Here is a 27,344-nt window from a genome sequence, read left to right as displayed (position 1 = left end):
AAATAAAATAGGAAATTAAAAAAAACGTTTACGTAAAATCAATTTGTAAATGTACAACTAAAGATTAAGAAATCCATGCAAAAGTAACGTAAACGAATGTTTTTAAATATTAATTAATGAGACAATCAAAACAAATTTAAGTAAAGATTTATAGCTATATCTTTATGAATTTTAAATTTTCTAAATAATATAATAATACACATTCTTACAATCCTTTGTTATAGGATACAATTGTGTTGTATGAATTTATAATTTGTGCGATTGAATCGTAAACTGTAAAGAAATGTTGTCACCTATACAATAATTGGAATTGTTTAATAAAAATTATCTATACTTTTTATAGTAAAATTAGTAAATTTAAAACAATAAATCTCCCGAGTATTTTTATTTACATTACATGAAATACATTCTAATAATTTTCTTCTGATGTTCGTAATAACTAATTAAAATAAAATTAATATGCCGCTGTATATATTTTTGAAATAATTTAATTTTCATATTTGTATAATTTTTAATGCCTAATTTAGATCTTATTCTTTTTTTAAGTTAACATTGAAATAATTGTTTTTTTTTTAGTTTGTATTCTATATTTACGTTTATCACTGGCAATGAATAATCAAATTATATGTACATTTAGAAATCATTCCTTACAATGCGAAGTTTTAATTGTAGATATTTATAATTTATTTCGGATTGAAAATATATTTTTTTCGCATACGTGATATATAGGTGATTGGTGATAATATTATAATTCACATTTTACGTTATCTTACGTATTTATTTATTATTAATTAATCTTGTATGTAATTAACGTAGACAGCCGTTATTATGAATTATTTTTAATAATTTAAATCTGCTTTTATGTATAAAACTATTATCAAGTAACAGATAAAAAAGATTAAAACATATTTTTTAATGGCGAAATATATAGATATAAGTATTTTCGTTTGAAGAAAAAAATTTAAACATGGTTACTTAGTACAGCGAATGTATGTGACGAAAATTTACTTGAGTAAAGTCAATCATACTTTCGATATACCTTTACCATATCTATCTTCACATCTTACTCACACAATAACACACACGGAACATACCTCTGATCATAAAGTACATAATTATATGATAATAGTAATAAGGCTTTAGTTCTATCAAGATTTTTGCTTAAAATTAATACTATCACTGTCATTGGTACCTCCCCCACTGAGTATCTGCTTCAGTTCATTGCAAACTTCCCTATTCTTTTTCTTGCTTCTCCATTCTTTTGACTCTCTTGTTACTATTTATTCACTTCATCTCTTTCTAGGGCTGCTTCTTCTTCTTTAATAATCATCGTTAATTCATGTATTTTCCAGTTATAATTTCATCCGTAGTAAGTCTGCTATTGAATGTGTTTCCTTCATAGATTACCAATTAGACTAGTTGGACACGGCCTACATAAAGCGTCTTTTTACGACTGTAACAACGTCGTCTGTGAATCTTTTGGACAGGTGTTCTACAGCGCGCTTGCCGGTCTCTGGTCTCTACTCCAGAACATTAAGGTCTTTGTGGTCATCCGTTCTACCCTCTGTGCGACCTCCCACTGACATTACAACTTGCTAACCCTCTGGGATAGGTCGGCCACTTTCATGCGTGCTACGACTTTGATGTTGCGCTTCCTCCATCATTTGGGGCACGCTGTAATTCCTGACTTGTATTTTTATCAGAATTGTAACATACCGAAGGATTGGTTATAGATTTAATGGCTTTAAAGGCGTTAATATAAACCAAATTTGCTGTCAATTATTGTATTGTTTCATAAATAATATATTACATACTAATATTAATTATAGTTTACTTTTTGTACCTGCAGACATTGTACGACCAGAAGTTATTGGCCTGACGTATTTTACAAAAAAATGTAACATATTTCGGAGTGATCTCTTTATAAATGATAATTAAAAATAGGTGTAACAAAACGCTATCAATTTTTATGCTGACATAGGAAGTATACAATCATGCCTCTATAGTTTTTACATCTATAACCAAATAAAGTGTACAATAAAAATTTTGTATATCTTGTAATTTTGTCAAATAAAACTTATTATTATGTTAGGAGTAGGTCAGTATATCAATCTAAATAGGGTCCAGCCGCGCTTAGAATGCACTGGCCCAGTTCAATCCATCGAATTGGACACAATGTGTCCACGTGAATGGAGTCGTGTTTTTTTTCTCTTGATACGATCAGAAATCACATTGTTACGTATTAGGTTGGTCGGTTATACAACGGCTCTGTGTATTAATATAGATATTCTCGGTAAAGAATAAATATTACTTCCATTAGGAAAAATAGATTTAACCAATTTTTTTTGTAATTAATTTAAATCGACTTATTTTTAATTGAAGATAAATAATATATACGGGTAGATCAAAACGGGTTATTACGGTGATTTTTGAAGGAGGCTTCTACCTTGCAAGAGGAACCTATCAGTTACTATGATGATGAATAGTACTAAATATGTATCAAGAAATTTTTATTTTTTATTAATTTAATTATGAGAAAATCCTTAGAACTTTCACAGTTCGACAAAGGTTGTACCTTTGATTTCAAATAGGAACGGTTGAAAGCGGTCTGTATTGTGTGTTCTGATGCCCTGACAAAGTAACCTGTCTACCTTATTAGTGTATGTACTACGCTGCACTTGCCGTTCTGTAGTTTTCACTCCAGAACTTCAAGTCATCACTGGTCATATAGCACACAAAACAGATACCCATTTCAAGATATATTTCATTACATTTAAAATATTTACAAAATTGTTTGTGAAAATGTTAACGTATGTATAATTAAATTTAAAATTAGAAGTAAGCTACTTCTTTTTGAGCTATTTATAATACTAGAACTAGCGTTTATGATTTGTGTACAAGAATATTTAGAATCCTAACTCGGTCGTGTCTTTATGACAAGTTTATGTTGATAAAGATTCAGAGCGCGTCCAACCGCACCTATTGCTAATCTATGAAGGATGTTTACATTCAGAAGTGTACATATGCTTGTAATATAATAGTACTATCATTGAAGCATAATTTTACGTTCATAATTCTTAACGTCTCTTTAGAGGTTGTAAAAATAAATAGAAAGTCATGAATAAGGCTGTGAAGGCTGTCATGTCAAATTAATCAGTAATTTAACACAGCTTATTCACATATCCCATAAATCAAGGCCTGTCTGTTCGATAGTCAAAGGGTGTTTGTTTAATTTAGTGATGAGTTTAACTGGTGTACCGTAAGAGTGTGTTTTCTATTCAATGTTTTATACGTTGCACGTCTACCACCTACCAGTGCCTTTGTATTTTTAGATACAATAATAATCCTGTGGTTTTTTACTAAAACAAGCATGTCTGTGGACTCCGAGAGTGGTTCTTTTCAGTAAGGCATAAGTCTAAGGTTTGAGTTTTTCACGAGCTTTTCGTATCGTACGTGATTTCGTTATTATATCTTATAGCTAGTTTGCGTCGAGCGACAAAAGAAAATCTTGTGTCGAAAGCTTTTATTTTTGCAAATTTTACTTCGATTTTTGACGTTCATTTCATATTATTTTCAATTTAAATTTATTAAAAAGGTTTTAATGCAAATCGTGTAGACTGTGCGACTACAAGAGTAATCTATGAGAATTACTAATTGACCTGTCTTTTGTCATCACTGAGTCAGTAATGCATATATCTTTTAATGGTCTCATGTTCCCCTATCGTGTTTAAGACAGTGACTTTGTTTCAATAATTATATTTTTTTTATTTATTTGCATTATCTCATTCCGTCCTTCAAAATTTCTACCATACTTCTATCTTTTATCCTTCATATTATCTTTCATTTATTTATGTACTTATCATGTATCGCTAATAATTCATCGCCATATTTCTCACGATATTACTTTTAAATATACTATTAACAATTTCCTTTATTTCTTCCTTCTTTTTCATCGTAGTTTTTTATTTAATATTACTTAAGTTTACAATACTTGACAAGACTTTTATCGCTTATCAAATATCTTTACCTCTTCATTACGTTTCTGCAGTATCGCGAAATGTGGTAGAACTTATCGTCTTCAATTGAGGAAGCGATGCCACCACTGTTAAACACTTCATTCATATTACTGTGTCCTATACGCGACTTCGTAGTTCAATGATATCGTTTTAGGTATATGTAATACACATTATGATGATCACCCTGACTCACATATGACCATCTAACATATATATGTCTCACACCTTAACCTCAATGTGTGGCACTTATGGATGATGATATATGTGTGTGTATAGAGGCGGTCGTAGATTGATTTTTTTAAAAATTATATTCCTTTTTCTTTTTTTTCTTTTCTCCTTCTATGTTGAGGATTATTTCTTTATTCTTTTTACGTATTATATTAGAAGGACTGGAAAGTAATGTCGCATTCTTAAGTTAAATTCACACGACTACATTTAAAAAAAATTCATTTCTAATCAACAATATATTCATCTTCGTTATCAACAACATTTTGCCATCTAGTATACAAATTTTCAATGCCGGAGCGGTAAAAATCAATCGGTTTTTCTGTAAAATATGTCGACAGAAACGACATTACTTTCCGGTTCTCCTAATAATATTTAGTGTACATGTTTTATTACAATATGAGACTAATGACGTAGTTTTCTTTACTATTCATACATTATATAATTTCTTTATTTTTATATCAAACGATACGCCTTCATTGAATGTGAAATCATTTCCGATCCATCCAAAGTGTGTAAAACTTTCGTGGAATGCAATAAGACACACATTGTATTACTTGATTTTAGATAAATATTATTTTCCCTTCTTTAGTTCTAATATCCTTTTCTTTGTACATCTCTTAGATATTATAAAGTTACATGTTTGTTACCAAGCATTATATCCAATTTTTAGATCGCTACTTTATTCTAGTGTTAAATTTATTTATATCGATATTTTATAATCGCCTTTTAATATGAAAATTATGCACGTAGACAAAAATATCATATAAATCGACTGTACAAGGAATCCCGTAATGAATAGTCCTGGAATGTCTGATATCCTGATAAAAATGAAAAAAAAAACCTTTTTTTCGTAATAAACAAGATATGGTTGACTTCAACCATACTTTGGTAGTAAAACTAAATATTCTTATAAATCACCTTTAGATAAAATAATATTAACTTATAGATTGGGTGTTTTTACCAACAAGTACATTTTTTTCTCACCAAAAACCTTAAAGTTTATCTTCATAATGTTTTTAATTTCATCACACAGAGTGTTACTTGTTTTCCAAATTTTTTTATGTATTCTACATACTCAATTTTACTGCATTTGTATTAAGAATGTCAGTAAGAAAGAAAATAACGCAAAAAAAACGCAAGAAATTTCTTTAATTTGTTGACGTATAGTATGTTTGTCTAAGTATAGTAAGGTCAAAATAAAAATATTAAAAAAAATTTAGCGATAGTTGCCTATACAATTAGGAACTCCAAAATTATCCGTTATCTGGGACACTGTATATTATCATATTTTTCTTTCACGAAAATTTTCTCTTAGAGAATGTCTGTCTGTCTATAGTATATGTGAGTCTTAAATATTTTAGACAATACCTATCGTATGCTGTAGTCGTAATTCACAATAGAGCTGGAGCAGCGAAGGCTGTATAGCGGGGAACATCGAACGGGCGGCGATCTCTTAAAAGCGGGTGGGCGTGACTCTGTACAGCGGCGGCCGCCATTGGCGCGCGCTTTGATCTCACCGACAGCGCTGAAAAGTGGGCAGTTCTGACGCTTTTCAGGGACTCCCCCGCAAATTCGCCGCCACAGAGCGCCTCGTGAATTATTGAAATGAATTTCACAAGTATTTGTATTTCTACAATTGTAATATGACTGCGAATACTTCGTAATGCATGTTTAGGAGCGTTTACAAAATGGAAGTCGTCTTTATCGCATTGATTATTCATATAATTTTCTTATTGGTTTTATTTACCCTCTTTATTACAAATATAAATATTAATTACGTTAAATAAGCGTTTTTTGAATAACACTAAAACATTTTTAAGTACATTTACATTTATTAACAATTAGATCTGCTTATAGACTTTAATCCACAGAAGACTGAAGTCTATATGAAATCCAGAATCGTTCGAGAAATTATACAGGATGATTGGTTATGTGAGTAAAAGCTTCAGAGGTGTTAATTCAATAATATGGACACTGAAATATGTTACATTAATTTATTTTTTCTATTATAATGCGATAAGCCAATAACATCTGGCAGTACAATTTCTGCGGATACAGATAGAAAACAATAATTAATTTTAATATGTAGTAATAATAGCTTTGAAAACAATTTTGCTTACTTTATCATCATTGCGTTGTTTATTATTTCTTAAACAATTGATATTTGTATATAAGGTGTACCAAATATTGAGAGAAAATATATCCACCACTTTAAAGCTATTATGTTTAAAAAAAACATACCGAATTTATCTGAGATATATTAATTATTCTACTTATAACAAAGATTTATAAATATTATGTTAGTTAAATATAGAACCATCGATTTATTTTTATATCAATGGTAGGAGTTTACGAATGGAAAAAATTTCACGAAAAACAATCTGAATTGAGTTTTTTAAAAAACTGTACCGAATTTTTCGAGTATTTATATATATTTTTTAATGGTAAATTTTAGTTAATTGTTGTCATTGTTTATCATTGCTATGTGTACTTATTATAAACGTGTTTTGAGCAGTGGTCGAGTGGTAGAGGATTAAGAATTGCGATCGTAGGTCGCGGGTTTGATGCACGTGTTACAATTTTTTATAATTCACACTTTGTGCATTAATTATACAGGATTGCCACTGACCAAGTGTCTAGAGGATGGGCAGTGTTCTATGCGTGCCATAACATCACACTGCGATCGCCAAGAGTGCAAATCCAAATCCAAGAGTGGCGATTATAGTACATCCTCCCATAGATATCGTTTAGAAAGGCTTCTGCTTTGCAGTGAACGTCTATATGCAGCAACGACGACAACGAAACGTGTTTTAGTTAGGAATAAAAAGGCTACTACATGTTTGTAAGCATTATACGGTTAATATATAATGTTTTGTGAAAAAGTAGTTTTTATAATAGTAATATTTGATTTTTAGTAAACATATAAAAAGTATAGAACAATAACTTCCATTTATTTATATTTAAAAAAGAACCTTCTATATCAATAACTGTCACTCACGAGTTTTATATTCAAAAAGTTTTTAAATATTTCTTTAAATGTTAGGTGGCACTAGCGGGCCAGTATTAATCCAAATCACTTTAAATTCTGTATTCGACATTGAAACTACAATGATTCTTTGTAATTAATATAGCCCGAAAGTCAATTTATGTGATATGTGTCAGTCTAAAATGATTAGATCTTAATTTACTTTTCTCAAATATTTACTGTTTTATATGTACTTAAATAAACCGGTGCATTAGTATTTAAACTCCATATTGTATAATTTTAATGCATCTACTTCTGGTTTACTTTTAAAAATAGATTAAGGTCATTGACCCTATTACAGGGGATTGATTTTTACTATTACAGCGCGTATCATATATTGATCAAATGTTACATAGGGTTGGGGAAAGTCGGAATATTTGTACGACATATTGTTATCATTGTAATTTGTAAACAATGTAACAAGTAATATACACTTCAAAATATGTGAAGAATGATATGATAAAAACTATTTTATTATCAAATTACGTATATGTATATTTATTTACATTAATATATTCATAGTTAACGAGCAGTGGTAGTTTAGCGGTAGAGGACTGAGACTTGCGATAAAAGGCTGTAGGTTCAATTCTCGGAATACAATCCTAAATAATTCACACTTTGTGCAACCTATAGGTTTGCTACTGTTCACTAACAAGTTTCTAGAGTATGTATCAAATATGATAGTCCTTTCATAGATGTCTTTGAAGCCTGTATCTTATAGTGGACACTTATATGATGAAACAGCGACACGAATATATCTTTGTCAATTTATAAATGTGATTTTATTAGAAAATATTAGATTTTTATATTATATTAACCTAGTATTAGTGTATACATAGCTGTTTGTGTATTTGGTACAAATTAGAATTGGATTGAGTTTTTTATTATGGTTTCGTTCAATTTTAAAACAGTTACAAGAGTTTTGAACGCTCCCTGATCTTAGTAGAGATATTTACACGTAATTTTTGGAAACAAAAAGAAAACAATATGATTTGGCAACAAATTATTTGTAATTGTTATTGATCACGTATCAATTATTGGTTACTCTTTGTTTATTATGAATTCTAGCATCTTTTACTATTTTCGGCCTGTTTAATACTGATACAGGGAAATGAAAATTTTCTTTTTCCATTCATTGTCGACTATGGCGTATGTTTCACATATTAGTTTCTTTAGTATTTTATAACGTTAAACATAATATATCGTTTTTGTTTCTTTAGAAAAAGTTATGATTTTTTCAATTTAGTTATTTATCATAAGCAATAATGTCGGCAGACTTTTACCTATGTTTCATGATTAATTTACAATAAATATAAATAAATCTAAATGACAAAAAAGCGACGAAAATAACGACTTCATTTATAACTTTTCAGAATAATCATTAAAATTATTTATTCGAATAATTTAAACTAAGAATGATAATTAACTATATAAATATAAGTAAAACGTTTGCAAATCTGACTGATAGTTAAGTGAATTAAAATAAACTTGATTAGTCGTTGAGTGGATATTTCAAGCAGTGATAATCCCGTCAAGTTATCTCAACGGATATACAGAAGAGAGAAGAAACATGTTGTACGCTGTGAGACAGGTAAGTGTAGATGATATATTGTGAGGGTTAAGGGTTCAAATCTGTAAATTTACGTAACCTACGTATTTAATATCTCTAAAAAAAAAATTCTGTTTAATATATTTTTTTAATTGATTTGAAAAAAAAACGTCAATGGTCGGCAAAGTGAGGCTATGGAGCCGCATGTTGTTCTTTGGCTCCTTGAGTGAGGTTCTGGCATATATATATTTAAAAAAAGAACTTGTTTAGAAAGAAATTAAAAACTTAAAATTTGAAAAAGCTCGCGTATAGACCTTCTTTATCTTTTACATATTACGTTTATATGAGAACAATTATTTTCAAACATGAACATTTTTAAGATTAAACTGAGATGGCGTGTTATTGAAGCGAACATGGATTTATGTGTAGAATTAATAAAAACTATTTACAAAACCTGACTTATTTAAACTTTACAATTAGATGCAAGCATATTGTTCGCATTAATGAATATTTATTAAGTATGAAATTTAGTTTTATCTAGTGTAACAAAGGTTTACTAAACAAGCAGATTTAGTTCCCAATCTTTTTGGCTAATAACTTTGCCGACCACTGCTCTAGGCTATGATACTTTCGTTCGTCAACTGGTCTCATTATTCCTATCGATTTTAGTTACTATAAAACAATCCAGTATAATTACTAATCTAAAGAATAAGAAATAAATTTCTTTTCGTAACGAATCGTTGTAAGTTAAATAAATGTAATTATAAAATGTTTATTGAGTCACATAATAAAAAAACTACGATATTATTTTTACTATGACAGGTGAATAACTTTTGACAGGATATAATCTGTGGGGATGTGTTTACAATATATAATCTGTATTTAAATACTGTCACAATTGAATTTATCTATAAAAAATTAAGAAAGTTTTAACTTTTTTTTTCCTAGAATAAGTAACAACATAAGATTATTTTAAGTGAAAATTTATCCAGAACTATCTGTTCCCTGTGACTTCGTCCGTTTTAGTTTATTCGGTGTTTTTTTTTATTTTAATTATGTGAGCTGGATGTTAATTTCACAATTTACATATATTATTGTCTCCCACAACTCGAAATGTCGTCATTACTTCGCTGTTTATACTTCGATACAAATCAGTAAGAAAAAGCAGTATATGAAATTCATTGGAACGACAGCAACGCCATCTGTTGAAAATTGGTCATGCCAACTTAGGAACCTTTGTGGCTCGTTACTAAAGATCAAGTCATCAAATGCATAGTTTACGATTGTGTAAATGACATACAGATATACATTAATTTTTATGTATAGATTTTCGTTTTTATCTATGATGCATTCCTTTTTGTCGATGCGACCACTCATCTTTTTTCTCACGGATAAGTCCAGGCTGTCCAGATTTTTATAGGATCTAGCTCACATTTTAGCTTCTAAAATCAACCATATTTTATAATTGAAAGGAATAAAATCTGGATTCAAAGAGAGCCATATTCATATCTGATGAAGTAAATATTTTTACGTTAAATCTTAGCTTGAGTAGTTTAAGGCTTGTACGCCAGTGCTGCATCCGCACTCGAAAGAGAGTGTGGGATAAATCTGTCACTGTACCTTCCAATAGTTCCTAAAAGAAATGTACCTCAGTAGTCGAACAATTACAAGACTCAATACATCAAACCATAACTGATGATAAGCAATTGTAGAAAATTAACAAACAATATAAAAACAAATGAAAATCGTTCCATATTATTTTTAAATTATATTTTGTTGTGCCAGAGCCAATGTTAAGGAATCAAATAGTTGGTCATCCCCTTTTGCCTGCTTAACGATTGCTGACTTCTTAGTGAAAGGAATATTCTTACCAAATTATAACTCTCCATGCCTTTTAGTTCCAGAGAAGGGTCGAGTGAGACCAAAGGAATTTAAAAATATTTAAGAATAGATAAAAAAGGTAATAACAATGAATTGGTTGTAGAGTATAATAAAAATATGAGATACATAAGTCAAAATATAAAACTAGGTAACAATAATGTGATAGATAATCTGTGATACTTTGAAAGGAAACAAAAAATGTAGAAGAAAAATGAAGGGACATGGTTGAATGACAATAATCCTTATTGAGTGTAAGATACTGTGAAGAAAGAAAGAAGACAAATGTTATTAAAAAATGTATTTGAAAAAATTATTACTCGAAATTGTGCCGTCTCTTTCCCACACCAAACAGAGGATACGAATGGCCCTTGAAAACGAGGGCCATTAAAAATATAGTACAAGTGATATCTTGATGAGTCAGTATATAGTTGGTAATATGACATATGTAGATAACTTATGAAAAATGATTTCTTCCGCTTGCCTCAGCAGTATCGCGTTATATAACCGAGCTCACGGTTCTCTGAACGCGCACCGGAGGCAGTCACGTTGCGTCGCCGCCTACGTGATATTTGGCAATAATAATGACCCGGAGTTGTTGTTTTAATTCGTTTAAAATAAACACGCGACTACGCGGCCGTATCGACAAAGAACACGTTGGTTTACGAATAACACAAATGACACATGCCTTATTGGAGTGAAAGAGAATTTTGAAAAATGGAATATAGACCCACTTTATAATGGGGCAAATAGGACTAAAGGAACATATTTCATAATTCCAAAATATCGCTATTATAGTTTCAGTCATATGATGTCTGGATATGTCTTCAATCTAAATAAAATAAGATCTGTTAAAAGCGGCCTTCATCCAGTGTTTTCCAACCATGAATGGTCATCGTCATCTTGTAAAGGAACATCCTACTTGCTTGCTCAACAAGTACAGAATATCATTTTAACGAAAACTACATTAGCTTTCAAATAATCACAAGGGTATAGAACTAAAATACAAATCTCTTTGAGATTGTATACCCATGTTAATTGGCGATACTTACCAACCCTTTATTCGACTTTTGGATCTGCTTCAATATAATTTCAGCTATAGGAACATTCACTGCTAGAAATACGCTTCCCTCTTGGATTTCTGGTAGAACTGCATAGAAGCGGGTTGCGTCTAGCGTCTTGTAACCTAAATAAGGTTTCCTTGTGTTTGGAAGTCTTTCGCTCCGCTTGCCGGTCTTGTAACTTATAAGCTATGAACCATGAGGCTAGGTTTATACTTACACGTGTCGATCTTAAAATGATTTTTGCTTCAAATTAATATATTGACAACCTTGCCACAGATCAACTTGGATCTTGAACCTTGGAATCATTGGATGTCATTTATTTATATAGCAATCCACACATTGACGATTGTCATGTAAAGTACATCACGTGAAGAATGCCAAAAGAGCCCATTTTGATAGAAAATATAATTAGATTCAACACCCCTCTATAATGGCAACCTTCAACTTAGAGCTATGAGAATCGCATCTAGATCTGTGAAAAATCAATGAGAAACTTGCAAGATTTAGATCAAAAATATCTTTATTAAGAAGTGACCTCAAAATAATTTATATATCGATGACTAAGCTAAAGACATTATACGAGAGTTTATAGTAATATCATAAACAGTTGCGTGCAAAAAAGTTAGTAATTTGATCAAACTTAGAAAATGTATAACAAAATCATTTTTATTTCATTATTTTCCTTAATCCTTGTGGGTATCGTAATTTTTTCAATAAAATGTGTCGACAAAAGAATTTATATATCAACATCTCTCACAATAGGTCTCCTACTAGTTGGACAGACGACATAGCCTAGATAGCAAAAGATCGTGATTTACAGACAGCGTAAGATGGGTCATTTTAGCGATCACTGGGAGAGTTTTATGGTTTAGCAGCGGGTGTCTTGTCTCCAAATGATTTACTAATTCTATGAAGTCTATAGAATTGTATAACAAAATTATTCTTACGTCGATATTATTCTTATTGAGAAATGTCAGCAAGAAGATTTATGTTTAGATGACTAAACATCGCTGGTATGGCATAGATTGCTTTGTATGCAATCATTTACTAAGGATGTTATAGAAAAATACAGTACCTAGCACAGTTTACATTGGACACTTGTTATAACCGTTGCTATGTTTATACAGCGGCACACTATTTATCAAAACACATCTCCCTACGATGCTCGGTGACCTCATATTGTAAACATATTTGCGGACTAAGCGAGCCGGTTTCAATAACACTGGATTAGTTGTTTTAGGGTTCCCTAGTGTTGGGAAAAGAACCATCTTAACATGTGAATTTCTTATAGTAGTACTACTTCGTATTCAGGTACATTCCTTTATATATTTTTTGATACAGTGAGATAAGCCTTAAGGCTCTGTGGGAACCAAGTCCACTTACACGGAAGACGCTGAACAAAGGCCACTTCCTACTGGTACTATTGGAAACCTGCGGAGGAGGCCTATGTTCAGCAGTGGGAGTCTTTTTTGCTCAAATTATGATGTTTAACGATATTGATAACCCAAAAATTACGATAAAAGATAAAAAAAAATTATTCAACATTTGAACTTTTAATAGAACTGTCATTGATCGTAAACTAATTATTATTTTTTAATGTATTTTAATTTTGACTCTACTCTACTTCGCAAGGTGTTATATACTTGCAGAGAAGAAGCGGAAAGAAAAAAAATCATATATGACAACACATTCTCAAGGCAATTCTTTTTTACATAAGCTATGAGTAAAACTAGAAATAGTATCGACGAATTCTCTGAATTTTTTTTCGTATTCTATTTAAGACTCTTACGTCAAGGAGAAAATTTTTTAAATTGCGAGCAAAATAGTAAAAACAACATTATTCCTAAAAAAATATCGCCCCCAGTAAACCTTTATAGGCGAAGCATTTGACCTCTGTCTCCTGATCTTAAGCAATGACGAGATGGGCTGGAATCCGTGACACTGGTAGATTGTTCCACTCTTTGACTGTTGGCACTATAAAAGTATAAGCAAAATGCTTAGTGAGGGTGGAAGAAATTTTAAAAGTGTACGGATATAGTGGTTCCTTGCGTCTTGTTGTCCGATTTCGATTCTTTTTCTATTGAAACAACAGAGTAAATAAAAACTCGTGTCTTTGTTCGTCAATTTGACTTAATTCAAAAAAAGTCGAGTTAGTACTATATAAAGTATGCTTATAAGTTGACTACAATGATTTTTGACAGTACTGTTTATCGGGAGAGACTCATACATAATTTTAATGTACTCTTTAGGCCTTTGTTATTCGGCTTTACTATACAGTATCTGAAAATATAAAACAAACCTTGATAAAAATGCGATTGTCGCTGGTACCGCTAAATAATACGGGTGGCAGCTCAAAACGTTTGGTTTAACCAACAGTGCAAGCGGTTAAAAGCACTCTGTGTTTGGCACTAATCGGTGTAACATAACTCCTGAAGATGCCCCGTGGTGAGGTAAAACATGTGTTGAGTGAATTAACGGTGGCAGTTGTGTAATTCGCATTGTTTGCCGCATATGTATTTATCAGCGGGCTGGCGGGCGGTGCACTTTTTTGCACGACTACCACTGTATGTGCGGAAGTGGCTAAATATTGGTCTTCTCTTACTAAGATGGACCTCCACAAGGTAACGCCTGATTCCATTAAATACCTTAATAAAATGTCATTTTTTGGTGGAGAAATCGTGCATGGGTTACCTCTCCGCTGCGGGATCAACGAAAGGGTTATGCTGGACTCCTCCCGGCTAAAACCCCACCGTCATCTTCGTCACCTTTTGTTAAAACTACGGGAACGCTATCGCATAGTACTGGAGTTTCAACGGAGGTAGCCTAGTGCTTCAACTCCGTAGAATAGAGCCGGAGTCTCCCACCTGAATCCGTTGCCAATGCAATGGGTTGGAGAAGAACGCGATATAACCCCCTCTGACATCCAGGTCTAGGACTACGGATGAGGAGCTCAGTTGTTCTTTCTGTCTCTCTCTCCGCAGCCTCCTTTTGCAACATCACTTTTTCGCAGAAGGTTTTACTAGCGCCTCACCACTCTCCTTTCTACTATTTCTAAATTCTACCCTAATTTAGGGTATAATTATTTATACTTGGCTAGCTCATTAGGATTATCATCACTTTAGCATTATAACGTCCAGCGCTGGACTTAAACCTTCACATAGATTACCAATAATACCAGTAGGAGACTTCTGACGACCTTAAGAAGGTCGACTGTTCACCTAGTGAGTTGATAACTTACTCAGCTTTTGCTGATCCGTGTTTTCCAGTTCAGAACTTTAAGGCAGCTGCTGCCTTTGTTTCGCGGCTTGACCGCCGCCACTTCAAATTGCCAATGCGTAAAGTTATATCTCTCACTTTAGTTCGTCTACTGAGATCATTATTACTTGGAATAACTACATAATATGTTACTCTTAAAATAGACTAAATTACAATACTACTACTACTCCGCAGGCTTAGTGACCCAAAGTGAGTCTTGGCCTCCGAAGCGAGAGACTTCCACTTTCCTTTGTCATCGTCTGCTATTGGTTGACATTCAATTCGTTGCAAGTCTGCCTCAACGCGATCGATCCAGCGATACCTGGGTCTACCCACTTGTCTTCGACCCCTCGGTTTTTCCAGGTACGCTACCATCACGCTCCGATCCGATCCCATTCGCTCCAAGTGACCAAGCCAGCGGATTCGTTGAGCTTTATATTCGCCAATGATATTTGGCTGCGCTACTAAAGTATCAATTTCGGCATTCTTTAGGAGCCTCCAAGATCCGTATTGATTTCTCGCTGGTCCCAAGATCTTCCGCATGATTTTGCGTTCCGTCACTAACAGTTTTTGTTCTTCTTTCAAAGTTAGCGTCCAAGCTTCACAGCCATACATCAATATTGGTCGTATTACTGTTTTGTAGATTCGGACTTTTGTACTTCTGGTTAGGAGCCTAGACACTAGAACCTTGTGAAGTGCTGCACTGCATCTCAGCGAGTTCTGAATACGGATATCGATCTCCTCTTCTCTGGTGTTGTCATCCGTTATGGTGCAGCCTAGATACCGGAAATTCGCCACTCCCGCATATGAAACGTTTCCAACATGAAAATTACAATAGTGAAAATAAAATCAAATATAATCCAAAAAGAGAATAATGAACGCAGAAATGGTGTTGCATTAAGTTTAAGTGTCAAATGCGTTATTACATGTAAACTTACAACTTGAAATATATATAATTCTAACTGGAGCCATAGAATTAGAGTATGATAAAATTGTGATCTAGTTAGTCCGTTTCTATATGAGAAAAGTCTACACAAGGTGATTGATTCTAGGTGTAAATGTTACTTATGTTGTGTCCATCTGTTATTAGAGATGCAATGAAAATATGTGCTTCTTATACACGTGTACAGATGTTTATTTTATACAGTATTCTCTGTTGATAGTCATAAATAAATAAACAAATCAATAGCTTTTAAAATAGTTACTTTAAGGAGATTTACGTAACAGTTCAGCACAAGCATGGAAACCAATAACCGAGTTAGTTCTGTCATTGTTGGAGACATGAAAGCACTCCATATTGCTTTTCACTCACCTACCATGAAACGCAGGGTATATTTGTAATCAAACCTGAGCCACGATTCTGCCAGTAACAACCACAATGAAGGTCCTTATATTAAGAATTACTTAGATTTCATTTACTACGGCAAATATCTCTTTATACTTAAAGCAAATATATCAACCCTTAAATACTTATTATACAAGTAATATACATAGAAATCATCTTCATCATTCGCCATTGGCCTACTCCATAGGTTTCCAATAGGACCAATCAGTCTGTATCCATCATCTTCTGATGACCCTAACAGGGTTGTGTCTACCTTGTACCTATTTATTTCGGGTGAACATTCTCTCTCTGGAATTTAAGATCACCGAGCCGATCTTCAACTTGACTTATCGATATTAAAGAATTAAGAGAATGTATGAAAACTGTGTCAACAAATCCATGTTATAAAGTGTTAGGGGAACCGAAAAGTAATGTCGCTTTCTTAAGTTAAAATCACATCACTACATTTTTAACAACCTTTTGCCATCTAGATCTACAAAATCAATGCCGGAGCGGTAAAAATCAATCGGTTTTTCTGTAAAATATGTCGACAGAAACGACTTTTCGGTCCCCCTAATACGTTGTCTCACTTTTAACATATTTAAGAAAGCTACGGGATGGGTCAACGCAAATTGATCAGCGGAGTATATTTTGATGTGCTTTCTGTTTGATTTATATAACCTAAACAATGTAAATGATTTTTATTTCAAATTTAAATTAAAAACTGCTTGACAGATGACTTGACAATTAAGTACTGAGTTTTGTTATAATTATCTATAATTATACTGAATTTTTTTTTACATAATTTGCTTTAAAAAAGTGTCGCTTATAAGCGACATTTTCGTTTCAAGTTTCATTTACGTTTCAGCAATGTAATTATTCGAATATTAAATAATAGATTTAAAATTTGATTTTAAAATTAGAATACTTTATGGCCATCAATAAAATTGATGTACGGAACCATACCGTATTTAGATGGCGCGTTAATTTATTTTATTTGTTTTTTTTTAGTATCATCTATCCTGGTGAAGTCGTTAAGATTGGTAAACACTTTTTAATATGTACAAGGAATGGGGCTCGGTAAATTTTGGCGGCAAATTCATGACACGTTTGTTGTTTATTTTGGGCTAAATAAACGCTAGTTTGTGGTTATTTGCTTGTACCGCGTTCTCGGTATTGCGTCAACTATGAATATCTCTTACTGATATCTTATACGCGCTTAGAAGAGATTGGTTTTGATAAACGGTTTTTAATTACTTTCTTAGATATTCACTTTTTTCGTGGCCCCGTTTTTGGGGTGTCTGGTATACCCTATCTTATTCCATCACAAGGAAGTTTACTTTGAAAATATTTTATTAACTATTCGTTTTGTTAGCATTCTCTATCTCTCATTCATTACATTTTTTTTTCTATTCTCTCTTCTCTTAACCTAGCCATTATACCTCCTTCATCTACCCTTTTTCTATTAATTAGCACAGACTATATCTATTTTATTATTCACATGTTACTACTTTTTTCTGAAAGTCGTACTCTTAATACTTTTTCCCTGTGTTTTAAAGTATATATTATTTTAACTGATTTTCTATGTAAGAGTAATATCTCTTTAATTAAAAATAATAATTTAGATATTGATATTACTAAAGTGAGTCGGATTTGTTGTACATCTACGGGGGCTTATCTATCTATTTTAAATATTAATTTTATTTCGTTCACCGAAGCACGTGATGCAGCTACCGCTGTCAAAAGGGCAATGACCAGAGCTCCGGATTACGTAAATGACAGCTGTCATTCGTTGCCATGATTATAATTAAGTTTTTTTTTATTCTTTTCCCTCTAAGGCAAGCGCGAATTTCAACCAAGTAGATTTTCTATTATTGTGTATATTATTAGTATACGTAAATAAATGTTCGTACGTATCTTTTTAAACACATTGTATATTTTTCATGTAATAAACTATCTCGTAGAATTTACACGTCAACTACTCATAACTTATCCTTCTTCTATTTTGGGCAGTTGGGGTCTCATAGGAAAGCTAACAGTTGTCTAATGAGGTATGTAGTGGACTATGCCAGGGTTTCCGGGAATGAGGAGATCCATAAACGAGTGATAGTGGACAGGCCACATGGCACTAGAAATTTGGGGTTCTAGAGTGATATCCATGGACTGACAAGCGTAGTGTTGGATAGTCCACAAGAGGGATAAATGATCTTGCTTCCAAACAGCCTTATTGGAAATCTTTTAAAAGCCGATGTTCCACAGTGGACATCCTAAGTGTGAAACGATAATTGTTATGTTACGTATACAATAAAGAAATCAATTAAATTTTAGTACCGTCTTGTATATATTTGTTTCCTTGACTAAAATAAAATCAAATTTACCCAGGGTCCCGAGCCGGCACTGAACTCAAGCCCGGGCGGTGCTGCAAAGCCGCCGCTACTCAACTCATTCGAGCTGGACCGCTGTCTGGACAGGTAAGTTGTCATCATCATCTTCTCAGCTGTAAGGGGTCCATTGGACAACCGATCCTTTTGGATATCTATAGCGGAGGCCTGTATCTGTGAAATTATTAATATCATTCTTCTTGATACTTGATAAAATAATAAATAAATTCTTTGTAATATATTAATTTGAAAAACAAACACGTAAACTTACTTACACCTAGCGTCTTTAGAAGAAAGTCACGTAATTTCAAAGACACAAGCAAGTGATATAACGGTGCCGATATTAAAATATTGAATTAATTCAGATGACTCGATTACTTCATAAGGAATACACTGTACATTTTATATTAAATTTGTAAAGTACATATTGTTCAAGGATTATGATGTATTTACAATGTTTTTTAATTATTATTTACTAGTAATTAGCGATATGACCTTTATTATTCGAGCAGTCTCCAAACCTATATAATAAGCAATCTAACAATCGTAAGTCAGGGACGATCAACACGCGGCCTGCAGCATGATTGCAGCCCGTTAAACATATATATGCGGCCCGCAAAGCATTTCTAAAATTAAATTTATTTTATCGACTTTCTCTCCTCAATATATTGTTATAAAATTAATTACAATAAAATGGTGGTACATGCTAAACTTAAACAATTGATTAATATTAACCACTAATCAAAACTGAGTTAAACAAAACATTCACAATTACAAAGCTGCATACGTATTATATATATGCTTGTCGAAAAAGCGTTGCCAAATTTCTCATTAAAATTTTCGTGTATATATTATTTTGAATTAAAATTGGTATATTTTCTTATTCTAAAGTTTGTTCATAATAAAGTTTTGTAACTTTTTAATAAGTTTTACATTATGTGCGGCTCGACAAAAAATTTTATAATTTATATTTGACCGTTGATTATAAAAGTTTACTCATCCCTGATCTAAGTAACGATAAGAGAAAGAGATAATAAGAACACGATATTAAAATCAAAAACGAAAGTAAATAAAGGAGGGCAATATTATAATATATCGCCAACTATGATTGAATATGCTCGGAGCTTTGCTGCTTTATTGAATCAAATATAAAGAGATCCGTAGAAGAACCAAAGTCTAAAGTGACAGAGTGCAGACTAGCTTGCTTGACTGACAGGCGAGCCAGTTAGTGTCAGTAGACGCGGCTTGAGACTCAGGAAGGTTGAGGTGGCAGGAACTCGCTGGTCTAAGTAAGGCTGATCAAAGTGACGATATTTGGGCCAAACCTACGGCTTTTAGCTGGAGTATATCGGCTAACACAAAGCTCCCCAAACTTTTTTGTGTCGTAGACCCCATGCCATGTTTTTCCGTGTTAGTTAGACCCCCTACTTACCTGATATTGATTTCCTGTAAATTTCTATCTGTAGTGAAGTTTAGTGTTAAATACTTAAAGTAAAAACACATGTTAATTTATACATTTATTAATTGAATCTAAATTAAAACTACTCAAAATAAAATGCGACAAAAGACTGCGACTTTCAGGTTTTAGAAGATCAAAATGTATTGCGAACACAAAGCGAATACCAACATCCCACAACTTACACAATTTTATAAACATGTATAATATTTTTTTACTTCATAGGTACTTTTATAAATAATGTAATTGTTTTTATATTATAAGATAGTATGATGTAAGTAAATAGGTACTATCAGTGTATGTGTTGAGATCCACTACCGTGGACCCCCATTTTCATTTCATGGACCCCCAAATTTTTTTTCGCTGACGTGGACCCCTTGCAGGTTCTCATAGACCTCTAGAGATCGATATAGCCCACCTTGGGAATCACTGAGCTAACATGACATTACCCAGGAGATTTATTTTCCTGTGTTTATTCTTTGTGTGTTCGGCATTGTCTGTGTATAATGTATATATACGAGTATATACATATATAGAGTGTTAAGGTAATAAGTTGTGTCGTGGTCCACAGAGAGGAGTCCGGCAGGTGGGGCGAACCGGCGCGCCGGCGTCGGCGAAGCTCGCCGCCGCGCCGAGCTTCTCCGCCAAGGGACCATGAACCGCTCTCGCTTGCCAGGGTAAGCCACCACCATCCTGCCACAACGCTAGCAGGAATAATAGGAAGACATATCTCCAGCTATAAACATCCTGAAAAAACGTCCTGGCTGAAATGTTGAAGCAATAAATATACACAAGACAACTAAAATATAATTGTCAATAAAATTGGCAATATTATGAAATTAATCCTAACTTTGACTGACTATATTTCATTTAAGATCGTGCCACTATTAAGGAAAATATTCATTGATTCAAACACTAAGCCAAATTATAATTTAAACACACTTTTGGTCACAAATATTCTTCTGTTTTCGCTTACAATCGTAAAATTTATACTACCAACCTATCATTATGTCCATGGATTGTTAAACCACATTTGACCAGGCTACCGTGTGATGTAAATAAACCTATAATCAGCGCGATCAAACTAGAATGATTAATTCAAACACAAAGTCAAGTTACTCAAAAAACAAGACATGTTTTTTGATTGCAAACAATCTTTGTTACGCAATAAAATAAAAACAATATTAATTTCGAAATATCTAAACACACAAATTGAAACAACGTAATGTAAAGAAGTGCATTAAATCTACTCTCCGTGGTAGAACTATGTCCAGTAGTAGACGCCGTACGGCTGAAATGGTGATGAAAAAAGAACGAAGATTAGATATGTGATATGTGCACCATATGCTAACTAATTTAGTGATGTCTACAATGTATCTTTGTTTAAAGGTTTTCCATTAGCTCAATATAATGGACCGTTTTAATAGTAACATATTTTATTGTGCAAGATATTGTGAGTTGCCGACATATGTATGTTCTGCATATGCAATTAAAAATGTGTCAATATACATATATTGACATAGAATGATTAGTCTCCTTTAATTATTTACATAGTACCTTGTACTATGAGTTGCATTTATTAGGTAATGCTGCTGACATCGATACTTCATATTTATATGTTCCTAAGCGCTGTTTGTATATTTTAAAACATGATAGTAGGTAGGTAGGTAGGTGGGTAACTCTTCACCGAAAAAGTCAATGATTCTAAGTGAAAAACAATATGAACAAATTTAAGATACACAGATGTATGGGAAAATCGGTTATTTAAAATTTTTGTGTAGCAAAGTTATTGTGTGTTCAGGCGTCAGCGCCCACTTCGCCTACGGGTGGGTCGACTCAGTCCAGTCCGGCACCGGTGTCCCCGGCAAGTGCTGGAGGAGCAGCTGGTCCTCGGTCTCCGCTGCCGCTTGTAGCACCTGACCTGCTCGCTATGCAGCTTCTTGATCAACACTCTCAGCTCCAAGCTTTGATGAAGCAACGACTGTTCCACCAGCATCATATGCAGAAACAGGTAAGGTTTTTGTATAATGTCTTTAATCTTGTTCGATCAATTTCGAACCAAAGTCACTAAAAATATCAGGGTATTTTACTACACATATTGGAATTATGTAGTTTCGGACTAGGGCGACAGATGGCGCTAATATTTTCCATGCATCCTGTAAGACACGAAAAAATACCGCAATTCCTGAAGACGAAGGTCTTTGACTAGTGCGTGCTGCCGGTGACGAAATACGGATCGGAGACGCTTGTGGTAGACTACAAGGAGGGTCAAGGTTACCAATAGAGTAATAGAGCGAGCTATACCCGAAGCTTCGGTGCATGATCAAATCAGAAAAGAAGAGATCTGCAGTAGCAGTCCACGGTCACCGAAGCGAAGAAAACCTTGTCTAAAGTGGCAGTAGCCGGGACCTATCGCTAATGTAGCCGACGGCGGTTTGGTAACAAGACACCGGTAGACCTGTCACTTCCTAGTGACAGACCTCCTGGTTATGGGAAGTCGCTGGATGTTAGACTCATTGTGGCGATCTTCGAGGTCTTTGCCAAGCAGTGGGCGTATATTGGCTGATGACGACACAACATCAGAAGTGTCACACAACCCAAGTGTTACAAAACCAAGAGTATTTAATGTTTAACTCACTTGTAACATTATCGACTGAAGTCGAATGGAGAAATTTTATATAAAGTGTATTTTTGTGTGAAATCAACCTTCATAGTTGTGTGTCAGTATAAAATGTACTTTTGATGATTGTATTAATATCTATTTTTGAATATGATATTTATATATATATATATATATAGTAGGTTGACTTCACACAAAAATACACCTTATATAAAATTACTCCATTCGACTCCAGTCAATCAATAATGTTACAATTATTTTATAATATATGTAAAATTTTTCATCAGAAAGCAATCAATATTATTTTATGACAAATATTCTTATACCTAAACCAAAAAAGAAACAAGCATATACACATGTACATAAAAGAGTAATTACGAATTAAAAGAAAGTCGTCCATGTATTTGTTCCTCAAAATCCCGCGACCATATCATTGACGACTTTCAAATTCAAATCGCGTTCTAACTTGAATTCGAATGCACGCATGATTTAAAATTAAAAAGTAAATTCGCCTTAGTTGCCAGCAATACGAAGCTCCTACGTAAACACTATAGAGTTTTTGTTAATATCTTCTTTTGTTACTTTTTCACTTGTTTTTCGCAAATAACAGATAAAATCTATTCCATAGCATATGTCGTCTGAAGCAGCTAAGCGGCAACTGGAACAATCACGGTTGCAAGACCAGATCAACCTGAACCTGTTGTCACAGTCGCATCTTCAGCCGCCGGACACTTCGCCAGGTAAGATTTCCTCGATCAGGTAATTCTGAAGCTTATCATGTTGGACAGGCACCGTGCAGAATAAATGACCACTGGGGCCTATTAATGGACTAGAGACCACGGATCAGTAAGCGGAGCGTAAGTCGTCCCCCCATAACATGGACAGAAGAAACTGGATATAAGTCACTTTTAGTTAGTCGTATTGAAAATCTATAGGAGAGCCTATGCTCAGTGGTGGACGACCTGATGACGATAATAGATCGGTCGGAAGATCTAGCTAACTATGTTTAATGTAACAACTAACTTATTGGCAAGTGGAAGGGGCATTGGGTAGGTCTTATAGCTCACAGACACATGACCGCTGGGGCCTTAAGGTGTTGGAGCGGAAGCCGTAGACCGGCAAGCGTACCGACACCTACAATTTGGACAGAGGACCTTATTTATATCAATAGATGATGCTAGATACAAGTCGCTTCCAAACGATTCTATTGGAAATCCATAAGAGAGGCCCGTCTCCAGCTATGGACTTCATGAAGTTAAAATGATGATCATGACATTATTGTAATATTACGAGTGTTTTATATACGGATAAATTAAAATTCGAAATTTCTTCATTTAACATCGTTCAAGATCAGTCTAACCCAGTTAGATAGAACTTAGACTTTCAAAATGGTACTGTAATCCTATAGTATACGAATCTCCAACTGGTTTGTACTAAGATGGATTTTTTAAATATTTTCGAACGTGATAACTATTTTTTTACTAGTATCTAACATCTGGATACCTTACAGGTTCTCTCCAGCAGCAGCTGGGTGCTCAACAACAGCAGCTAGTCCAGCAGTTGCAGGCGGTACAACGTCAGTACCTGATGCACGGACCTCTGTCCGTCCCACCAAACGCACCCCCAGGTCAGTACCACAACAGGAAGACTATCAAATTTGGTTGGCATGCTGCGTGCCAGTAAAAATATTAAAAGTACAGATGACGTTATTTATTATTATTATCGATTCAATGTCTTAACAATAAACAAAGATTAGTTACATTAATAAAGTTTCTATTTACACTGCAAGTTGTTAATCTGATCATACATTCATTGTTTTCGTGTACTAAAAAGTACACGAATGATTCCCTGTTGTTTTAATGAAAAAAGACGTGTAGGGTTTACTGTTTTCCACGCGATTCCTTTTATTTCTCTTCGTAATGTGTTACAACTTTATACAGGTCTAATGCTATGGGGCAGCGAGATGGAGGAACATCCTTTGTTCGGGCGCGGAGTTTGCAAGTGGCCGGGCTGTGATGCCTTGGCTGATGATTACCAAGCATTCCTCAAGTAAGTCTTTTACATATAAATACTTAGTCTTGCCATAAATATTGTTATAAAGAAAAGCACGATTTTTTTTTATACGTAACATTTATTCCTTTCATAGTGAGTTAGTTTAATACATCAATATATAACTATTAAAAATATACAATGTTTATTCGAAGTGGTCTCCATTGGCTGCAATACAGTCTTTTAAACGTTGAGGCCAGTTATCAATAGCAGCACGAACTCTTTCTAGAGGAAAATTCTTCACTGCCAACCGAATGGATCGTTTTAGGGACTCCAAATTATCATGGCGTTTAGAGCAAGCCTTACTCTCTAAAACTGACCATAAATCATAATCCAATGGATTTAGGTCAGGACTTGACGACGGCCAGTTTTCAGTGCTGATAAAGTCCGGAACGTTAGTTTTCAACCAAGATTGGGTGGATCGAGCTCTATGACCCGGTGCCGAGTCTTGTTGAAAGCACCATTCTTTGTTATTGAACATGGTGTTAGTTAAAGGCTTAACTACCGTCTCAAGAATGGTATTTTGATAAACTTGTGCCGACGTTTTAATACCTTTTTCACAAAAATATGGCTCAGTCACCCCTTCATAGCTAACACCCCACCAAACCATCACTGAAGTGGGATAATGCCCACGTTGTACTCTGTTTACTAATTGCGAAGCTTCTTTAGAGCTTCCAGCATAAATACGGTCATTTTGTTTATTAAAATACTGCTCAATTGTAAAAATTTTCTCATCCGTAAACAAAATTTTTTTGTGACCTCCCTTTGCGTACCGCTTAAGTAGTTGTTTGGATTTTACCACCCTATTCTTCTTTAAATTATCAGTTAAGAAGTGACCAGTACGTCTCTTATAGGCTGCAAGTCCTAAGTCATCTTTTAATATACGCGACATGGTTCTAGGAGCTATCTTCATCTCCCGAGATAAAATCTTTTGCTTACGGACAGGATTTCTTCGAATTCTTTCCCTAATTGCTTTAATCACCTTTTTCACACGAACGGTACGTGGACGGCCAGATCTTTTTCTGTCACAAACAGAGGAGGTATCATTGTACCTATCAATAGCCCGGTAAACAAACATTTGACTAATACCAAGCGGGTGGAGGGTTTTAAAAATTGCACTTTTCTCCATACCTACTTTATGTAAGGCAATCACAGCGATTCGGTTCTCTTTATCACCCCACTCCATTTTAATATAACAAAATATTTAACAATATAATGGCGCGAAAATAAGAAAACACATCAAGCAATCATATAAAAATGACAGATTCCAAATTCAAACGTAATATTTTCTTTTTTTGAATAGTAACAGTATTTATGGCCAGACTAAGTATATACTAGCTGTTCCCGCAAACGTTGTTTTGCAAAAAAAAAATAGGGTTTTAATTAACAAAAAAATAAGGGTTGATCGTAGACCGGTGAAAATTTAAGGTTGTATGTATTTTTGTATGCTGTATCATAATAAAATAAAAACCAAAAAAATTGTCTAAAAAAAAAAAAATTAGGGGTGGACCACCCTTATCACTTAGGGGTATGAAAAATAGATAGTAGCCGATTCTCAGATCTACTGAATACGCATATAAAATTTGGTAAAAGCTGGTCAAGCCGTTTAGGAGGAGTTCAAGTTCGAAAACCGTGACACGAGAATTTTATATATTAGATATATATATAAAGATCATAAGGCGATCTAATATCTAGCTTGTCAGATTACTGCGCGCTATAAAACTAAGAGTATTTATATACACCCTTCTCTGTCGCACACATGGATGATGTGTGCGACAGAGAAGGGTGTCTCTTCACACGGACGACACGTGTGATTGGTTGTAAAGTAGGGTTTGTGATTGGTTTAGTAGATAAAGTTAGTTCTGGGATTTATTAATATAGTTTTTAGGTTTTGTGTGAATACAGGGGTTCGCAAATAAAATATATTTAGTTCTCTGCACTCGGCTTTTATTTTTCACTCCAAGACACAATCTTCAAAAAGTATCAGTCATAATCGAGGCTCCCAAAAAATTCGATGTTAATAAAACCCAATATTATTAATTTAAAATAAAGTTACTATACTGTAGTCCAATCGGAACCGGATGTGATGAATTTTTTCGTTACATTAGTAAAATCTAATAGCACGATTCATGTCTCGCAGACATTTAGAGGCAGCTCATACCCTGGACGACAGATCTGCTGCCCAAGCACGAGTCCAGATGCAGGTTGTTGCCCAACTGGAACTCCAGTTACGCCGCGAGCGCGATCGCCTGGCCGCCATGATGCGACACCTGCACGCCGCCAGGGATACTCACCACAAGATGCCTCATGGTAAGAACCTAAGAGAAGAATAGAGAAGAGTGTTAGAGACAATGTTAATCATGTTATCGGAAGTCAAAAGGTGTAAAGGATGATTGATAATAACTGTAAAAACTTTAAAAGAATGAATATATAATACATTTGCCAGATAAATAAGTAATCCCAGATAAAGTGATCGCTCTGAAATATGTTACATTGATA

The 27,344-nt window shown here is 33.8% G+C and overlaps 1 protein-coding gene across 1 annotated transcript in view; it reads left to right on the top strand.

The window, feature by feature from the left end:
• The window catches only part of FoxP (forkhead box P), a 104,871-nt gene that overhangs the window by 65,646 nt on the left and 11,881 nt on the right, over positions 1-27,344 (top strand). The window contains exons 4-10 of the mRNA XM_068768564.1: positions 18,722-18,810; positions 20,748-20,853; positions 21,978-22,187; positions 23,425-23,536; positions 24,307-24,423; positions 24,737-24,845; positions 26,986-27,155. Coding sequence (XP_068624665.1) covers positions 18,722-18,810; positions 20,748-20,853; positions 21,978-22,187; positions 23,425-23,536; positions 24,307-24,423; positions 24,737-24,845; positions 26,986-27,155 — 913 coding nt within the window. The remainder of the gene's footprint in view (positions 1-18,721; positions 18,811-20,747; positions 20,854-21,977; positions 22,188-23,424; positions 23,537-24,306; positions 24,424-24,736; positions 24,846-26,985; positions 27,156-27,344) is intronic.

This window comes from Battus philenor, unplaced genomic scaffold (genome assembly GCF_028537555.1).
Source record: "Battus philenor isolate CCGP_79_NKW_IND1 unplaced genomic scaffold, ilBatPhil1.0.hap1 SCAF_26, whole genome shotgun sequence".
Taxonomy (NCBI): Eukaryota; Metazoa; Arthropoda; class Insecta; order Lepidoptera; family Papilionidae; genus Battus; species Battus philenor.
The sequence above is the reverse complement of the archived record's forward strand: the minus strand, read 5'-3'. Positions and strand labels throughout refer to the sequence as shown.